At 43.9% G+C, this 20344-nt stretch overlaps 1 protein-coding gene across 10 annotated transcripts in view; it reads left to right on the forward strand.

Moving 5' to 3' along the window:
* SHLD1 (shieldin complex subunit 1) overlaps positions 1 to 20344 on the forward strand; it is a 120666-nt gene that overhangs the window by 65337 nt on the left and 34985 nt on the right. For 2 of the 10 annotated variants that reach the window (XM_059133903.1, XM_059133904.1), the window contains exon 3: positions 19787 to 19869. The exons of the other annotated variants lie outside the window; for them this stretch is intronic. In XM_059133903.1, the coding sequence (XP_058989886.1) occupies positions 19787 to 19833 (47 nt within the window). In that variant the 3' untranslated portion in view covers positions 19834 to 19869. The remainder of the gene's footprint in view (positions 1 to 19786; positions 19870 to 20344) is intronic. 10 annotated transcript variants of the gene reach the window in all.

Below are 20344 nucleotides of genomic sequence, written 5' to 3' on the forward strand. Positions count from 1 at the left end.
TGTCAAATAAATAAATAAAATCTTTAAAAAAAGTTTTTTTTAAATAAAATTAATGTGAAACATTAGCATAGAACAAGAAAAAAATAACTAGCTTTTACGGTTTCCTTTGTGTTTTCTATGTGACTTTAACAGTTCCTGCAGGCTAATTTTGTTTGGTCAGGGTCTGTAATCTTTCTCTATCTTAGAGCTGATCTGTGGCTGCACAAGGATATCGCAAGCACGGCTTGAGGCGCCTGGGTGACTCTGTCTGTTGGGTGCCTGACTCGGGTTCAGCTCAGATCATGATCTCGGGGTCGTGGGATTGAGCTCCACATCGGAAAATAAATAAATAAAATATTAAAAAAAGAAAAGAACATGTCAGTCAGGGCCTCACATAATGTGTATCCCAGGAATTTCGGGGCAGATGTTATTGTGGTGAAGGTGTCCATCCATCAGCCATCCCTGTCACCCAGTCACGTGTCCCAGTCCACTTGACAGTCTGTGCCTGGTTTCGAGACACAGGCTGGGGCACCCAGTAGGAATTTGTGTGAAGAAGCAGGATTTTATTCAGTTTTGCATGAGGTGTTTCCTGTTGACTTTTGGAAAATGAGGTGTTCAGAGGCAGGGGGAGAACAACAAACAGCCCAAGAGATTGTACATACTCAGAGACTCCTTGGCAGTTTGTTTGCAAGGGAAGAGGGCTGTGTGCTGGGGGCAGGGATAAAGCCTGGGCAGGGTATCTGAGTGAAGTCCGGGTGGCAGGACCCAGGTGAGGCTCCGTCAGCTGAAAGACAACATCTTAACAGCATGAACCCCGAATGCCCTTTTTCCCTCTAAGGAGATAGCATTGTCCCATCGTAGCAAGCTTGCACCTTAATGCCTGCATTTTGGTCTAAGGGTCATGAAGCTGCAGTGATAGGATGCTATTTCCCCCTCTTTACTCTTCTTTCTCAATCAGTGTCCCAAATCCCCTTTTGGGATTCTTTAAGAAATTAGGCTTTTCTTGGGGCGCCTGGGTGGCTCAGTGGGTTGGGCCACTGCCTTCGGCTCAGGTCGTGATCTCAGGGTCCTGGGATCGAGCCCCACATCGGGCTCTCTGCTCAGCGGGGAGCTTGCTTCTCCCTCTCTCTCTGTCTGCCTCTCTGCCTGCTTGTGATCTCTCTGTCAAATAAATAAAATCTTAAAAAAAAAAAAAAGAAATTAGGCTTTTCTTTTCTTTTTATTTTCAATAATTTTTGCATTTTTTAATAAACATATAATGTATTATTAGGCCCAGGGGTACAGGTCTGTGAATCGCCAAGTTTACACACTTCACAGCACCCACCATAGCACATACCCTCCCCAATGTCCATAACCCCACCCCACCAACCCCCCTCCCCCCAGCAACCCTCAGTTTGTTTTGTGAGATTAAGAGTCTCTTATGGTTTGTCTCCCTCCCAACCCCATCTTGTTTCATTTATTCTTTCCCTACCCCCCAGCCCCCCACGTTGCATCTCCACTTCCTCATATCAGGGAGATCATATGGTAGTTGTCCTTCTTCGATTGACTTATTTTGCTAAACATGATACCCTCTAGTTCCATCCACGTCGTCACAAATGGCAAGATTTTCTTTCTTTTGATGGCTGCATAGTATTCCATTGTATATATACCACATCTTCTTTATCTATTCATCTGCTGATGGACATCTAGATTCTTTCCATAGTTCTGCTATTGTGGACATTGCTGCTATACACATTGGGGTGCACGTGCCCCTTCGGATCACTAAGTTTGTATCTTTAGGATAAATAGAAATTAGGCTTTTCTACAGCAGTACATTGTATCACTTTCTTTTTTATGTAGTATCTTTTTTTTTTTTTTTTAAGATTCTATTTATTTACTTGACAGAGAGAAAGAGACAGAGCACAAGCAGGGGGAGAGTCAGAGGAAGAGGGAGAAGCAGACACCCTGTGGAGCAGGAAACCTCACCTGGGGTTAGATCCCAGGACTCCAGGATCATGACCTGAGCTGAAGCCAGACGCTTAACCGACTAAGCCACCCAGGCACCCCTACATAATGTCTTTTTAAAAATTGAGATATGTGGGGCGCCTGGGTGGCTCAGTGGGTTAAAGCCTCTGCCTTCAGCTCAGGTCATGATTCCAGGTTCCTGGGATCGAGCCCTACATCGGGCTGTCTGCTCGGCAGGGAGCCTGCTTCCCTTCTTCTCTCTCTGCCTGCCTCTCTGCCTTCTAGTGATCTCTCTGTCAAATAAATAAATAAATAATCTTTAAAAAAAATAAAAATTGAAATATGATTGACATATAATGCTTTAATAGTCTCAGATATACAATGTCATAATTCAGCATATGTGTGTATTACAAAATGATCACCACAAGAAGTCTAATTAACAGCCATTCAGTTCCTTAAAAAAGAGGAAAAGGTAGATTATTTGGGATGGACAACAAAACAGGAATGTAAGTACTGGGAGTCTCTGCTAAATCTGTGAGCGGAAAGAGGTGGGGTGGGCCTAACCTCTTAGAACTCATGGCTGGGCCTGGTGACCATGTTTCTCTGTCTGTTCCAATTTGGAGAAAATGCAGCCTTTAGGGTTTAAAGGGCTTTAATACTTTTTGTCCTTAGGTGTGTTAAAGATCTTCCCTGACCCTCAGTTTTTTCATCTGTTTTATGGGGATAAGAATACCTACCCAATGGAACTGGGCACACAAAGGTGTCACAGATGAGAGTTCTACCCCACACATTAAACTCTTCAGGCATCAGGCTCAATGGTCCATAATGAACGCACTTACAGATTGTATCTTCTTCCTCCCCATTGAACATGAGAACACTTGCCTGTCTCTTTATCTTCCATTCCTATGTCCCATCCCTTGTGATGGTTAAGAAGCGCTGATCATTCCTGTATTAGTGTCAGGAAGCAGAGTCTCTGGGATAAATGCCAGTGTCCGTTTCCACTTTTCCCAGTTGGGCATGCAGTTTTGAAAAGCAGCTTCCCAAATGCTGAAGGAATTAGGTTTAGGATGAAAAAAACCCAAAAATCCTGACAGAAGGGGCACAGAGGCCGGTGACGTTGTCCCAGGGACTGCTGAGGTTCCTGGCATCTGCTTCCGGCCACGGGCAGGAAGAGTCAGCATCTCCATGCCACAGCAGAAAGATGGGAGAGTCGGTTTTCCTAGCCATCTGGTCTGCCCCTGACCTGCTGCTCAGGCAAGGCCCCAGCATTCCTTATTACACCCCATGTTTGTGACTTGGTGTGTCCAGGGGCTGTGAACTGAGGGACCTGGGGTGAGGGAGGGTGTGGAGTGGTGACGGTGATGGTTGCCACACATTATTTCTTTCTATCGCAAGACTTGCTTTTGGTGTCTGAGAGTAAGTGAGCAGTCTTGGAACCATGACCTGTCATCTTCTGCCTTGAGTTCTCATTTTGTTCATGGGCACATTGGCTGAGGAATCAGTGGGCTGGCAGCTGTGTGCCAGGGCCGTGCCCCCCGCTTCCAGCTAGAGCCCACAGAGCCGTGCCTCTCGTCAGCCAGCCTTTGCCTTCTGTCCGTCTCCTCTGTGGGGCCGAGGGCAGCTCCTGGCCACATTTGAATCACGCTTGTAATTCAAACTGGCACAGTGATATCATTGGTTTAAAAAAAGATTAAAATCCCAAAATATAACAGAAACTCCTACCTTCCGAAAATATTTCTGAAAATAATATCATCCATATATATATATATATATATATATATATATATATATATATATATATATATAAACACTGCATTATTCAAAGCCGTTTCATAAGTTAGAGTCCTATTTCTGTGGAATGTTCCCAATTTGGCAAATCAAATGCCCTAGAAGTATTTTAACATTGCTGGAAAAGAGGCACCCCTTTGACTTCCTTTTTGAGGATACAGCCTTTCTTTGTCAGGCTTCAGAACTCATGCTCCCTGGGAGCCATTAGGGAATAAAGAGAATAAATCCAAGGCATATCTTTCTTCTTGTTGAATACTTGCTGCTACTGGTCTTTGGAGGGAGGTCCCCACTTTGGTATACATGTGATAGTTATGATACTTGTGATGAAGGCAATAGTCATCCTTTTATTTATTTTTTTTTTTAAAGATTTTATGTATTTATTTGACAGAGAGAGAGAACACAAGCAGGGGAAGTGGGAGAGGGAGAAGCAGGCTTCTTGCTGAACAAGGAGCCTGACATGGGGCTAGATCCCCGGCCCCTGGGATCATGACCTGAGCCGAAGGCAGATGCTTAACCAGCTGAGCCACTCAGGCACCCAATATTCATCCTTTTAAAAGAAAACGCCAGAAAATAAATAGTATACAAGGCACAAAATGAAATGGACAAGTCCAGTGTCTCCTCAGTGCTTCTCCCTAGAGGTAATTGTAAATACCTTTTGTGTATCTTTCCAGAAATGTTCTGTACAATTATAACATAAATATCTGTATAGCCATACATACATGTACATATATACATATATATTACAGACATAGCATACATATCTATTCTTCAGAAATACAAATGCAGAGCTCATTTTTTAGTGGCTACGTAGTATTCTGTTGTGTGGTTGGACCATAATTTATTTCACGTGATGTCTTTGATGGATGTTGAGGCTGTTCCCACTATTTTACTCTCACAAATAATCTTGTAGTAGATTTTCTCATATCTGTCTTACCCAGTACCTTCAGTGAATGCCTGTTCTCATTAGTCAAATCATATCTTAAGAACTATGTTGCTGCATTTTAAATACAAGCTTCCTGTGCTGTCTGTAAGTAGAGCATTCCTATGAAAGCTTTCATAAAATGGCATAAAATGAAGAAGCAATACCGTTAATTTATATGGAAAAATTTTTGAGCATTTCCAGACTCCAAAAATAATCTCTTTTAAGCTTTTCTGACACCTTAGGACACACCTTGTTAGCAGATGCACAGAATAAATTGAGATTTTTTTAAAAAAGCAAAAACATAGAGACTCACAGACACAGTTCAAAGATATGGTCGCTTGAAGTGGAGCTGCTGAGTGGAGGTCCCAGGAAGGAGTGTGGCGTGGCCGCTCTCACTTCTCAGGTTTGAGCTGCCTCTGTAAGGGTTTGCTGCCTAACAGTCAATGCTATTTTAATATTTTAATGGACTGAGCCCCCCAGGTACCCCTAGCAGAACACATTTATAATGAAGCCTTCAGTAGTCACAGAAGTTCTTAAAACCATATAAGAATCACATTTACTGATAGTGGAAGTGTTATAGAAGCCAGTTTAGTGAGGTTAATCTTATTATTTGTTAAGAATTATTTCATTATAAAATATTTGTTTTAGAACACCAAATTAATGCACCATGGGAATTGAGGGGGTGTCATTTTTTAACAAGTTACCATAGCGGCCAATAGAGAGCTGTGGCACATGTATCATGAGAACGTACTTCCAGAGGTGGAACTAAAACAGAATAATTTCTCCTACAGGAGGTGAGAAATGTTGGGGGTGGGTTTTTCTTTCTAAAACCGTGTTCCTAAAGGATCACCATGACAGCTTTTAAAAAAAATCATTAAAGAACCAGACGCATGCCTAATAGAAGGGGTCTGAGTGTTCGTGTCTGCACAAGAACAGACGACCCGTTTCTGTGGACTTAATGAATACTAATCCAGGGGAACGAATGCGAGTTTAGAGTTCATCTTCGTGGCATGAACAGACACGGCTCTCCTTAAGCAGATCCTTAGATTTAAATTAATTTGCTTGGAATTTGCAGTTAAATCCCTCTTTCTTTTTATAGACACCTTACGTGCCGATTAGCAGCAGTCAGGTAGGAAAAACTGTTTGTCTTGCATGAGGTGGGTCCCTAGTTTCACACCTCAGCCTGCTCCTGGGTGGAGTGCCATTCTTCTACCAAGAGTGACTCAGTGTGGGAACACCTGGATGGCTCAGTGGGTTAAAGCCTCTGCCTTTGGCTCAGGTCATGATCCCAGGGTTCTGGCATTGAGCCCTGCATCCAGCTCTCTGCTCAGCAGGGAGCCTGCTTCCTCCTCTCTCTCTGCCTGTCTCTCGCCTACTTGTGATCTCTGTCTGTCAAATAAAGAAATAAAATCTTGAAGAAAAAAGAGTGACTCAGTGCGGCTGGCCCTCCGCATCTCCAGCTGCAGCCCCAGACCGGTTTTCTTCTAACTACCACAGTCTCCTAACAACTGCATCCATCCTACCTTGTTTGTGTAGACAACTCAAGTATTTACTCTGCACTGGTGTTTCTCAAACAGGGGTAACCTTATCCCCCTCACCCTGGGGACATTTGTCGATGTTGGGATACAGCTTCGATTCCCTTTCTCTTCCTCCTTCTCCCTCTCCAATACTCTCCCCTTCACCCTCCTCTCCTGCTTCTTTCTTGAGGACAACGTAGATGGGCCCCACTTCATATTTTGCCAAGGGAAGACCTAAAAAACGGCCTATACCATGAACTTCACAGATCTACCCTTATTCCGTAAAAGAAAGGCTATTTTAATACACAAAATGGAAGGCAGACCTAATCCCAAAGTAAAGAGCAACCTTCTGTGGTTGCTTGTTTTCTCCGTTGGCCATGGACTGGTGAGAACTTCATCATGGCCTACCATGAGTCTAGAGTGCCTGGGACACTTTGATGGACATAGGGCATAAAGCACTCCTTCCATGGCCCTGGGGCTAAGGAGGCAACAGGAAACTAGTAGTAGGGTGATTAGTAACTACTGCTTAGAGATTATCCGCCTGAAACTTCAGAGCCCTTCCTTCCATTTCTAAAAATTCTGGTATCATTGAGCAAGGGAATGGGTAGCCTCTCATAAGACAGCAAGGCTATTCTTCTCTGTGGATTACATTTCCTTTGGTGGGGAGATTTTTGTAAAGTTTGTGGATGATATTTTTAGTAGATTATAAGCTTCCAGCTCAGTGACATTGCCTGTCTCTCTGCCTTTCAGAGTAAATCGTTAACGTTGTTGGGAGAAAAGGTTGCCCTGTGCATCACTCTCACGGGGCATCACACCTCAACAACATACTGGGTTCTTTCCAGTTTTCTCCATACTCTGTTGGGTGGTTTACCTGAACTCCTGATGCCTGGATTCTTTAACATGTAGTGGATGTTGTTTTTCATCCATTCAAGAAATGATTATTGAGCATCTACTACATGCCAAACCCTGTGCTTGATACTGGGGAGACACAGTGGATGAAATAGGTGAAGATCTTGCCTTCAAGCTTTTATTCCAGTGACTGCGGTCATGGCTGAGGGGATACAGAGACAACAAAACAAAAAAATTAAATAATATATCAGCTGGTGCTATGGGAAAAGGGAATGCAGTACAAGATTTGGGGGTGTGATTTAAACACCACGGCCAGGAAAAGCCTCTCAGAGGTGACATGTGCATAGAACCTGGAAAAATTTTAGTATTAATGGAGTAAATGAATAGATTTTTCTTTTGCTTGTAAAATTAATCATGTGATAAAGAGCTTCTGTACTTTTCTAGGGGTGGGAGAAAATGCAAATATTATAAAAGAGCAGTGGAAGAAGGAATCATATATCTTTACCATTTCCTCAAATGGTAAAGGCAAAGAGAAACAAAAAGAAATGAGTTAAGTGGTTATTTTGGACTTTATATCAAGAAATGAGCCAGCTTTTCTCAAAACACCTATTACTGCCTCTCTTTCGTGGTATCCTGACTATTGATCCAGAAAGCATCTTTAAAGGTGCTAAATATTTATAAACACTGGAAAAAGCAAATCTCATCTGTGAAATTGTATGGGACCCAAAAATCTTGATGAATAGTACTGGGCACTCAATGGTTTATTTAGGAATATCTGTATATTTTGTGTTAAATGTTCCTAAATTTAAAATGCTTCTGAGCTCAGCCCTATGGAATGAATTCCTTAACATTAAAAAAAGATTAATGAGTTGTCTACTTATAACTAAATGTTTAACTTTTGAGGCTGAAATTGATAACATCTTTTTAAATACAGTCTGCGCTTCCCAGATTCCTTTTCTTAATGGCACATACCACCAGAGGACTAGAAACAGACATCAAGAACTAGCTCCTAGGGGGAAGCCTAAGTGGCTCAGTTGGTTAAGCCTTCTGCCTGGGTCATGATCTCAGGGTCCTGGGATCAAGTCCCCCGATGGATCTCTGCTCCGCAGGAAGCCTGCTTCTCCCTTTTTCTCTCCCCCTGCTTGTGCTCTTTCTCTCTCTGTCTGTCTAACAAATAAATAAATAAAATCTTAAAAAAAAAAAAGAAAAGAAAAGAAAAAGAACTAGCTCTAATGAGTTGTGTGATGACAGATGGGAGGTACACTTGTGAGCATAGCATAGGGTGGAGAGTTCTGGAATCACTACGTTGTACACCTGAAACTCAAGTAGCGTTGTATATCAACTATACTTCAAAAAAAAAAAAAGAAGAAGAATTAGCTCTAACATTCTTTTTCATCACTCACGCTCCTTGGGTTTTCTGTGATTCTGGAATCCATTCGTTTCTGAGAGCAAGTGGGCCTGGTGGGGCGTTGGGCTGCCTTCTCTGCTGGCATATGAACTTGACAGTGGTGTGACTATACCAAGTGAGCCTCTTCTTGATGCTCAGCCTTCACTGCACATTGGTATCCCCTGGAGGGGCTTTAATGCTATTGATGCTTGGGTTCCACCTCTAGAAGCTCTGATTTAATGGGTACAGGAGGGGATCAGAATTTCTTCAAAGCTCCTTAGGTGATCCTGATATGTAGCCAAGCTTTAAGAACCACTGCCTTAGGGCAGTGCTTTTCAAAAGAAAATGTAGGTATCAGTCACGGAGGGGTCTGGTGAAAGTGCAGATTCTCACTTCGTAGAGTATGATGTGGAGAGACCAGTGATATCTCCGTAACACAGAGGTTGGTGGAGGTTGGTGGAGGTTGGCAGACTAAGGCCTATGGACCAAATCTGACTCAAGGCCTGATTCTGTACAGTTTTCTGGCCCTTTACAGAAAAAGTTTGCCAGTACCCGCTCTGGGAGGACCCTTTTAAAGCCTCCTGTAACCACTGAAAATCCCTTCTTAGTATTATCCCACTTGATGGTATCCATGTCTTCCTGTACTTCCTGTACTTAGAAATTTGTTTTTATGTAAAAATAATGGTGTCACTGGTAGATAGATTACTTGTTGGAGGACTTGATCCTTTCAAGGCGTGCTTCTAAGCTTGTTAGGGAGATTTTAGGGCAGCTAGTTGAGGTTCCTACCAAGGTGTGACCTTTCTGGGTCTCTCCTGAATACCCCAGCTGTTCAACAAGGACTCTCCATTCCCACTGTCAGGACCTGCGTGTCTCCCAACCCCGTGTGACTTCTGAGAGGTGCCCAGCTCCCAGATCTCCTGGCTTTGCCTGGCTTTATGGACTTTCACCTTAAATGTGCACAGATTAGTACTTGGTGAAAGATTCAAAAGAATAAACTCTGTGCTGGTTTCTGGAGTTTTCTCTCTATGCAACTCCTCCCTCCTCTGCAGGACTTGGCTTCGTAAATTTCAGGCACCTCAAATTCCAATCTCTGTGCCCTGCTTGGCTTCTCCCTCCTTGTCCTGTGGTCTAGAGGGTGCCTCCAGGCAGAAAGTGGGGGCAGTCCGAGGCCCATCTTACTTGCTTCCCCCCTCTCTCCTAAACTTCCTCTGTTCAGTATCTGGAAGCTGTTGTTTTGTCCCGCTTTCTAGTTGTTCACAGCAGAAGGGCAGGTCTGGCACCAGTTACTCTGTTCTCTTTACTTAGATTTTTTTCTCCTAATATTTTTCTGTCGTAAGTAAAGTCAGGGGTCCTGTCACCATTTTATAGGTTAGATGACACAGAGTTGTCAAGAGGGAGTAAGAGGCTTGAAATCACCTACTGAGATGCTAGGACAGCAGGATCCCGGGTCGCGTGACCTGACCCTGCTTCGCCAAACTAGATCCCAGCTGCAGACCCAAGCACAGCAGCCGATCTTATGGGTGGAGACAAAAACAGTGGAAAAAAGAGAAGAGTAGAAAGGGTGAAACAGGACGGTGATAGAAGACGGGGGGAGGGGAGAGCTCTTTAGCTGTGTATCAAAAGAGACACAGGGGACCCCCCAAATTGCATCAGATATCACTCCCTGTCACTCGTGTTGGTGTAGGGATAATAGCCACCATGACTCCATCCACCATTACCACCATGCTCAGAGCTTTCCATGAATACTGTCTCATTTAATCTTCGTTTTCTACCTCGAGAGGCACTATTATCCCTCTTTTGCAGAGTAGGAAGTATGGGCTCAGAAAGGCAAACTTATCTGCCCAGAGACACAACTGATACTCTAGTGATGTCGAGATCCGAACCCAGATCTGCAGACTCCAAAGTTTGTGCTCTTCCTCAGAGTTCCCCTTTCCCTGACTCGTCGTCAACTTACCCAATCTTTTTCCCACTTCCACCTGATTCCACTCCTTTAAGAGTACATTTATTTCATCCGGCTTTATTTAAACTAATACATACTGATTGGAGGAGATACTGAACATACAGACTATTAGAAGGAAACAAAACCCCTTCCACTCTTACCCTTCTACATTATTTCCAATCCCAGACTTGGCTTATGAACTGTAGTGCTCACCTATGTAACTGCTCTGTCCTCAGCAAAATAAGTACTCAATGAAGGCTTATCACTTTCTGGTGCCGTAGGAACAACTACATAGAATATTTAAAACATCACATAACTTGCTAAGAAAGTCATACCTTTGTTTCTGTACAAAGAAAACTGGATTCAGTGGATTCACCAGGATGGCTTAATAATCTTTTTTAAGTGCTTCAGGTGTGTATCTGTTGTGTTAAATTTCATGGTCCTCACAGCTCTTGGCTCTGTGCTATACCCATAGCCACTTACAGATACCCTTTCATTGATTGGTTGGTTGATTGATTGATAGGCCTTCAGAGATGGAAAAGAAAATTCAAATATTCAGTGAGTACCTGCTGTGTGCCAGGCACAGAGCTAGCTCCTAGGAATAAAGTGTGAGCTAGATACCATCTCTTTTTTTTTTTTTTTTTTAAGATTTTATTTATTTATCAGAGAGAGAGAGGTGGAGAGAGCAAGCACAGGCAGACAGAGTGGCAGGCAGAGGCAGAGGGAGAAGCAGGCTCCCCGCCGAGCAAGGAGCCCAATGTGGGACTCGATCCCAGGACGCTGGGATCATGACCTGAGCCGAAGGCAGCTGCTTAACCAACTGAGCCACCCAGGCGTCCCTAGATACCATCTCTTTAATCTTGAAATTTACCTTCTAGCAATAGAAAATCCAAGAAATCAGCCTCTGAAATGTTCAGATTAGAAGACATTCTCCCACAGTAAGTGGTATTTTTACTAGGCAAACTTGTACTTGTTTGTCATGGGTAGGCTTAAAAAAGAGGAGTGTGAAAGACCAGACTAAGTTCATAAAATCAAGAAGGGAAAATGTCACTTGAATCTGACATTCAGTGATCGCTTAGCCAGCTGCCATACTGTCTCACAGGGGAGGGTTTTATTTATGTCTCTTTTGGTCTCGTCTTCTTTTCATCTCCAGGTTTGATGGATAAGCTTTAGCTGGAGCCTTTGATTTACAGTGTTCTAGAGAAAGAGACCGGGGATGAAAAAGGCAGCCAGGCGTACCTAAGAGCCCGCATGTTGTCCTAGATCCGGAGTGGGCTGAAAGCCACATGGAGGTTTTCAGCAGGTGCTCAGGGAGGGCTTGCTGGGAAGGCAGCTCCCCCAAAGCCTCGTAAAATAAAGAGCTTTCCAGTCCTTCTCTGAAATACACAATTGCCTGGATATTGGATATTATGGCAGCAATTTGTAGTCCTTTGAAAAATCTTTTACTATTTGAGTTCAGTCGACTGAGAAAATTTTTAGAAATTTGGATCCATCAGTTATATGTATCAAATAAGGGGCTTTAAAAATTGTGCAAAAGTCTGTGACCAGGACACCTGGGTGGCTCAGTCAGTTAAGCGTCTGCCTTTGGCTCAGGTCATGATCCCAGGGGCCTAGGATCGAGCCCTGCATCAGGCTCCTTGTTCAGTGGGGAGCCAATTTCTCCCTCTGCCTGCCGCTCCCCTGCTTGTGTCCCCACCCCGACAAATAAGAAAGAAAGAAAATCTTTAAAAAAAAAAAAAAAGAAAGAAAGAAAGAGGGGTGCCTGGGTGGCTCAGTAGGTTGGGCCTCTGCCTTTAGCTCGGGTCATGATCCCGGGGTCCTGGGATCAAGCCCCACATCGGCTCTCTGCTCAGCAGGGAGCCTGTTCCTCCCCCGCAACTCTCTGCCTGCCTCTCTACCTATTTGTGATCTCTGTCTGTAAAGTAAATAAATCTTTACAAAAAAAAAAAAGAAAGAAAGAAAGTCTGTAACTGCCATTTTTTAACCTCTAAAACATAGTTTAGTGAAACTAGAGTTATTTCATAACAGACTGGCTATTGAGGGGTAGGAAGATTAGTTATCTATTGGGAGTAGTAACAAATTACCCCAAAACTCAGTGGCTTAAAACAGCAAACATTTATTATCTCATGGTTTCTGGGGACAGAGGTCTGGGGGTGGCTCAGCTGGAGGGTTCTAGTTCACTGTCTCTCATGAGGCTGCAGTCAAGCTAAAGCCTCGCCTGGAGCCAGAGAATCTCCTTCCCAGAAGTTTCACTCATGTGACTCTTGGCTGGAGTTTTTAGCTCTCCACATGGGCCTTTCCACAGGTTGTGCTTCTGAGTGTCCTGTGCTGCTGAGCGTCCCCAGCACATGGCGGTTGACTTCTGCCCAAGTCAGGAGAGAGAGAGTTGGAGGGGGAGGGGGTTCAAAGCAGAAGCCACAGTGCTTTTCATAACCTAATCTTCGAAGTGACAGACATCACTTCTGCCTGTTCTCCAACCCTGCTACAGCCTGGAAGGAGACTACACAGGAGCGTGAACATCAGAGAAGGGGATCCCTGGGGGCCATCATGGAGGCTGGCTACCACATGGGCTATTGGCCAGGCAAAATTTCCTTTAAAAGCCTATGATGTAGGCTCAGGTGCATTGATATTTACAGCTTCCATTGTTTAGCTTCTTGAGAGATATAAAAGTGAAAACCCAGAGCTGTGGTGCTGTGTGTGTGTGTGTGTGTGTGTGTCCCTAAGTCTCAGCAATGAGGCCAGTTGTGTAATTCCTTGTCATATTATAGGGCCAGAGAGCTGACATCTGAGAGGCAGGGTTTGGCTGCCAAGACTTTTGAGTTTGGATGAATAAATCTCAACCCGAATAAGACCAGTGATCCAGTACAAAGGAAAAGCCCCGTCTGTTTTGTTAACCAAAGGGCACGCTGACCAGGCTTAAGTTATGGGAAATCTAAAAAGAGAACCTTTTTTTCAGTGGCACATCCTGGGAACACCTGCTCTAAGCCATGGTCTGCGCTCCTTCTGGTTCTCATTTTCCAACAGGGGACACAAAGGGATCCAGGGCCATCTCGCTCATGGAGCCCCTCCCTTTTTGTTCCCCATAGCAGACCTGGAGTCTGGTCTTGACTAAGTCACATGTTTGGTCTGGACGTTAAATTCCTTAACAGTAACAAAGCAGTTGGACTAGAAGGAAAGGTATTGAGTACAGTGCCTCCCGGCTAAGTCGTGCTGAAGCTGGCATTGTTCCAGCTTTTGTGCCATTTAAGAATGACCTTCGCGTTCAGATGTGAAAGCTACTGGCTCCCAAATGGCATTTTATTCCAGCCCTCCAATGAGCCAGTCCTGTGGCATGCAACTGGAGGGACCTGACAATAGCAGTTTCTCCAGGAACAAGTAGTGGAGGGAATTATCAGAGGCTCCCAGACATACTGAGCAATGCGCAGGCAATCTGCCTGTTTTGCATCAATGCAAAGGATAGTAGGTTTTCGTTGTAAATATAGAAAAGCTTAAAGAAGCAAGCTTAGGAAGAGGAACCTCTGGAAGGAAAAGGGTGGAAAGAAGCTGGGATGGTGCTCAAATATATCTCATGACTTACTGTCTTATAACTTCCCATTAGGTGACTCTGCTTGGCGAGCACATAGAGGCTTGCTCTAGTCACTTTTGTATGTTTCCTGCCTATGTGAATATTTTGTATATTTTTGATACAATTTTTAAAATTTAAATTCAGTTAATTAACATATAATGTATTATTGGCTTCAGAGGTACAGGTCTGCGATTCATCAGTCTTAAATAAACCCATTGCACACTGCATCACGTGTCCTCCCCAGTGTCCATCACCCAGTTACCCCATCCCCCGACCCGTATCCCCTCCAGCAACCCTCAGTTTGTTTCCTAAGATTAAGAGTCTCTTATGGCTTATCTTGCTCTCTGATTTCATCTTGTTTCATTTTTTTTCCTCTCTTCCTCTATGACCTTCTGCCTTGTTTCTTAAATAACGCATATCAGGGAGATCATATGATAATTGTCTTTCTCTGATTGATTTTTTTCACTTAGCATAATACCCTCTAGTTCCATCCACATCATTACATGTGGCAGGATTTCATTTTTTGATGACTGCACAATCCATTGTATATATATACCACATCTTCTTTATCCATTCATCTGTCGGTGGACATCAGGGCTCTTTCCAGAGTTTGGCTATTGTGGACTATTTCATATATTTTTAAGAAGCAGCACTGAGAAGAACACAGTCTCCTTTTTTTTTAATTTTTTAAAAAGATTTTATTTATTTATTTGAGAGAGAGAATGGGAAAGAGAGAGCATGAGAAGAGGGAGAAGCAGACTCCCTGCTAAGCAGGGAGCCTGATGCAGGACTCGATCCTGGGGCTCCAGGATCATGACCTGGGGCTCCAGGATCATGACCTGAGGCCCTCCAGGATCATGACCCAGGAGCCCCACAGTCTCCTTTTTAAAACCTGGAGGTAATCATTAATCATTGTTCCCATTTTTGCGATTTATGTGTAGCTTTTTATTGTTAACCAAAGAAAGATCACACTCTGTATAATTGTGCATGCTGCCTTTACCCCCTCTATAGAATAGGGCTCTAGAAGCAGAATTGCTGCATCCAAGGGCATGCACATCTCCAAATTTGTTAGATAACTACTGAAAACATTTCCACAGGCTGTGCCAAAAGTGACCAAAAGTGCCTGTTTTCCTACATCCTGGGCAACATGGGTGAAAAACAACAACTCATTTGGATTTTGCTTGCTTATTAATAAGGTTGAGCATCACACTATAGAATTTTATTAAACATCTTTATTTATTCTTCTGTCTGTAAATGGCCTGTCCATATCATTGGACCTCTTTTTACTGAGTTACTTGCTTTTCTAAAGAATGACACTCTCAGGGCACCTGGTTGGCTCAGTGGGTTAAAGCCTCGGCCTTCAGATCAAGTCATGATCCTAGGGTCCTGGGATAGAGCCCCACATCAGGCTCTCTGCTCAGTGGGGAGCCTGCTTCCTTTTCTCTCTCTGCCTGCCTCTCTGCCTACTTGTGATCTCTGTCAAATAAGTAAGTAAAATCTTAAAAAAAAAAAAAAAAAGAATGACACCCTCTATCGCTTCTTGGCCTTTTGGCTAAGATCAAGTAAGAATGACACCCTTTATCCAGATTCTCCCATAGTAAATATTTTGCCACATTTGCTTCATCATTCTGTGTATATTATTATTTTCTCTTAGTTGTTTGAGAGTAAGTATAGACGTGATGCTCCATTACCCATAAATGCTTGAGTGCAGTGTGTATTTCCTAAAAAACAGGGATGCTTTCTTACATAAGTACAGTGCAATTATCAAAACCAGGAAAATGAACATTTATACAGAACTATTATCTAAGCCACAGAACCAATTCCATTTTTGGAATGGTTTTCTGTAAACATTATACTGTGAGCCTTTTAAAAATATTTAACAGGCCCCTGGGTGGCTCAGTCGTTAAGTGTCTGCCTTCAGCTCAGGTCATGATTGTTGGGTCCTGGGATGGACTCCAGCATCTCATTGGCCTCTTTGCTCAGTGGGGAGCCTGCTTCTTCCCCTGCCCCTCTCCCTGTTCATGTTTTCTCTCCCCCCGTCTCTCTCTTTCTGTCTCTGACCAATAAATGAAGTCTTAAAAAAAAAGAAGAAGAAGAAGAGCTGGTCTTGGTATTTTTTTTTTAACAGCTTTATTGAAGAATAATTGACAAATAAAATTGTATGTATTTAAAGTGTACAACATGATTTGATTATATATGGTGAAATAATTACCATGATCAAAAGAATTAACATCCATCACCTCGCATAGTTAACTGCCGGTGTGTGTATGCATGGTGAGAAGCCTTAAGGTCGAAAAGTACCTTAGGTTTATGGTGCTTACACAGCTGTAAAGCCAAGACAATAAACAACAAAACTAATAAATTAACAACGTTAATTTAATGTTATGCATTATTTTGTTTTGCTGAAACTAAGTCGCAACTCACAACATAAATAGGACCCTGCAGTGACAATGTGTAAATAAATAATTTTTGAAAAAAGAGAGAGACAGGGAGAAGGGAAGAAAAAGACGTAGCTCAGCAGTTCTTGGGCTGGGAGCTGGGCTTCCCAGTGAGCTTTGGAGCCCCCACTGGTCCAGCCTGAGGCTGCTTGTTGCAGGGTCTAGAGGAAACGGGTTGTTTCTACCTTTTCTAAGGATCACCCTCTGAGCCACAAACCTTGCTTTTGCTTCTTATTTTACTGGGAAACTCAAACAACAGAAAAAGGACTTTCTCACTGTCCTGCCACCTGCCCTTGTCCCCAGAGACCCCCATCTGTTAGAGTGGCCATGTTATCTCTGCTCCTATTTAAAGCTGGTCCCTCCTAAGGTATGTTGTCCCTGGCTCCTCTCTCCCGGTCACGGACACGGACTTCACACCTCCACTTATCTCCTCTCTCCAGCGTTACTGATTTTCCCCTCTTGACTGGCTTATTCTTAGCCACCTAAAACATGCTGTAATATCCCTCATCTTAAAGAAAGAGCAGTCCTTTCCTGACCCCATCTTGCTCTCTGGCTCCTGCCCCACGTCTCTGGCTGTGAAAGACGTGTCTAATTTGTTTCTACTCAACTCTCCATTCTTCCCTTCCCAGTTGCTCTCCAGTCCACCCCAGCCAGGCCTGTGCCTCTCCTTCCAGTCACTGCTGCCTCCCCCTCCCCACATACACTCCACCACTGGGCTTCTGGATTAGTCCTGTGGCCACACTCGGCCTCTGAGAAGACTGGCAAATGCAGCCTAGCTGTGTGCTCAGAAGTCAGATTAGGGGGACAGGTAGAGCAAGGTGAAGGGGAAAGGGGGAGCTATTTCCAAGGACTCCTTGCAATAGAATGGAGCAGGATGTGAACAGACACTCTCCTTCCTGTGAAGCTTAACTGAAGAATTTTAAAAAACCCCGGGGGGCGTCTCTCTACAGCACGGACCCCACCCACAGGAGCAGGGCTGAGTTCTGGTTAGCGAGAAACATGCCAGAAGAGACCTCCCAATCTTGACCTTAGAAGGCGAGGCTTGCTTTTTGTTTTTCATGTAAAGAATTGGATTAATTGTGATATCCATAAATGTTGCTAATTCTATATTTCTGTCTAGAAGGCAATTTTCTGTATCTTTTTGTTATTGTTGTTGTTGTTGTTTATAAACAGCTTGAATTCTGTCACTTGAAAGGGCTACAAATATCCATTTGTTTGCCAAGCAGAACACACAGCTATTTTGCTTTACAACTTGCGCCAAAGATAGCGGTGCACCTGGTTCTTTGATTGTCATGAAGCTTACATGTTTAAGCTTACATGTTAAATGTGTCCAGGAGCAATTTTCTGATGAAGTCTCCAGTACTCTGCAATGTGGATTGAAGCTTGTGTCCTTCCAATTTTATTTGAAGATCCTAAAATTTAGATTGTATTTTCCAAACCCTAACATTCAGATCGCATTTTTCAAACCGGAGAATGAGGATCCATTCCTGTGACCTGTATCTCGATCTTCACCGTCACCAAAGGAGTTAGCTTCCTTTCCAGAACCACTGGGTGGCTTAGCGTAGTGTGAAAGAGGAATAAGTCTCCCTTGTGGGGTCTTTAAGGATGGTGCCAACACAGCCCCAGAGATTACGGAGAGGCATAGGAAATGAAAGGATCTGTTACACTCACTGGGCCTGGAGGAGGGAGGCCCACTTGGAAAGAGCATCCAGGGATGCTTGGACTGAACCAAGCAGGTGGTGAGCTGAGAGTGCACCCCACGGGCAAGTGCCTTTTTGGCGGTCAGGGTGGGGTAGTCAACCAAAGTTGGGAGGAGATTTTTCTGGTGAGTTTGAGTGTCACTCAGTCACAGTGTGACAGTCAGGGGAGAGCAAGAGGAACCACAGCGGGGACCAGCCTTATCACATGGGTGATGCATCTGGCTGCCTGGACAGATGCTCACAGACTGTGTGTGTGGGGATGTTGAGGCATCAGAAAAATGGGATGTTTCAAAAACTGGCAATACACTTAGCTAAGCTATGTCTCTTCCAAAGTACTTCATCAGATCTCTCCTCTGCTCTACCCAAAAGAGAGGGTGCTCTTTTGTTTTAAAGAAACAAAAGAGCAGGGGCACCTAGATGGCTCAGCGGTTAAGCATCTGCCTTCAGCTCAGGTCATGATCCCAGGGTCCTGGGATTGAGCCCCGAGTCAGGCTCTCTGTCTCTGCCTGCCACTCCCCGCTGCTTGTGCTCTCTCTCTGTGTCAAATAAATAAATAAAATCTTTAAAAAATAAAAATGAAAATAAACAAGTGAGCAGTCTGAACCTAAAGGATAAATATTTTCAATAGTGTCAGCTTTTCTTGGCTTCCATTATATGAATGTATGGAACTGATGAACGAGCGTCATCTGCCTGCTACCTCCCCTGTTCCCCCCAACCACTTGCACAGAAAAGCTGAGGGTCTGCGTAATCATGGCAACCTGCCCTGGATATTGAGTGAACGACTAGAGAAATGAACCGTTTTGTGCAGCCCTGTCTTTACTGTGCGCAGGACCCAGCAAGAGGATGTTCAGCAAGAATAGAATAAGGCGGAGGCCGGTCAGTACAGTCGTAGCTATTACTGAACCCCACCGCGTGGCCGCAGGCCCCAGCTGACGTTTGTATCAGCTCGTTATTGGATTCCTCATTACAGCCTCGGCTGGGCTGGCAGGCTTGGACAGCCCACGGTGCAAATGAAAAATAGATGAGTCTGACTCAGGGAGCATTTCCTTTCCTCCCTTTCTCCTGAAGGAAAGGAGAAGTGATTGCCGTGGAAACTATTTCTGATATTAATAGGAACAGCACGGCCCGGGTCTGCTGGCCAAAGGCAGGCAGCCTGAGTTAAGATGGTGAGATACCATTTAGAGCAAGTAACGGGACGGATGTGCTGTTGTTCCCCGTCCCTGGTGCTCCTTGTTTTCCTGAGCACTGTTGTTCTCAGTCTTATCTACCACAAGAGACCTTACACAAACATCACTGATTTATATTTCGCTTATGGTGTCAGCTTTTATCTCAAGAACAGGTTATTACGCACCCGCCAACATGGGAAACATTGGTTTGCACTTTCTAGACACAAGGGGTTGTGATTTAAGCACCGTCGGAGGGAGCCCTGGGCTTTTCTTGATCGTCGGTGGGTGTGAACTTGGCAGCAGGTTATTTTTTTGTGCTGTCCAAGGTTCTCTTTTTTTGGTCTGTGATCAAGCCGTTTATGATTTTCAGATGGCAACAAGATGTATTTAAACTCTCTGTGATCAAAGATCCTACAGGAAGAATTATTTAACCTTATCTATTCTCTGTAACATAACCCTCCTTTTCCCATATTGAAATAACTATTCATATATATATATTTTTTGGTAACGTGAGGTTTCTTAGGATCATAGTTGTGGTCTGTAGCACAAGTGACTTTAATTTATTTGGATATGGTCTTTTTGTTTCCTTCAGGATTTCTGCCATTCAGATACCTGTACAGGATTCTGCGTTGTCACTGAGGCAGGGTTTGTAGAAGGTAGCAAGACTTTCCTCAGGTAACTTTACTTCAGCGATCTACACAGATGGCTATCCCAAGAATGTCATCACCAGGGGCACCTGGGTGGCTCAGTGGATTAAAGCCTCTGCCTTTGGCTCAGGTTATGGTCCCAGGGTCCTGGGATTGAGCCCAGCATCGGGCTCTCTGATCTGCAGGGAGCCTGCTTCCCCCTCTCTCTCTACCTGTCTCTCTGCCTACTTGTGATCTCTGTCTGTCAAATAAATAAATAAAATCTTAAAAAAAAAAAAAAAAGAATGTCATCACCAATGCCTTGCCTCCTGTAAGAGCTTGGATTCTCTTTGCCCAAGCCAGAGTGGTCATTCTAGCGCAGAGGTTGAGAACGAGACTCTGGTACTAGACCTCCCTAGGTCTGAATCCAAGCTTTACCACTTGCTAGCCTGGGACCTTGAGCAACTTCCTGAGCCTGTCTGTGCCTCTGCTTCCTGATCCGTCAATGGGATACTTCATGAGGA

This window comes from Mustela lutreola, chromosome 9 (genome assembly GCF_030435805.1).
Source record: "Mustela lutreola isolate mMusLut2 chromosome 9, mMusLut2.pri, whole genome shotgun sequence".
Lineage (NCBI taxonomy): Eukaryota > Metazoa > Chordata > Mammalia > Carnivora > Mustelidae > Mustela > Mustela lutreola.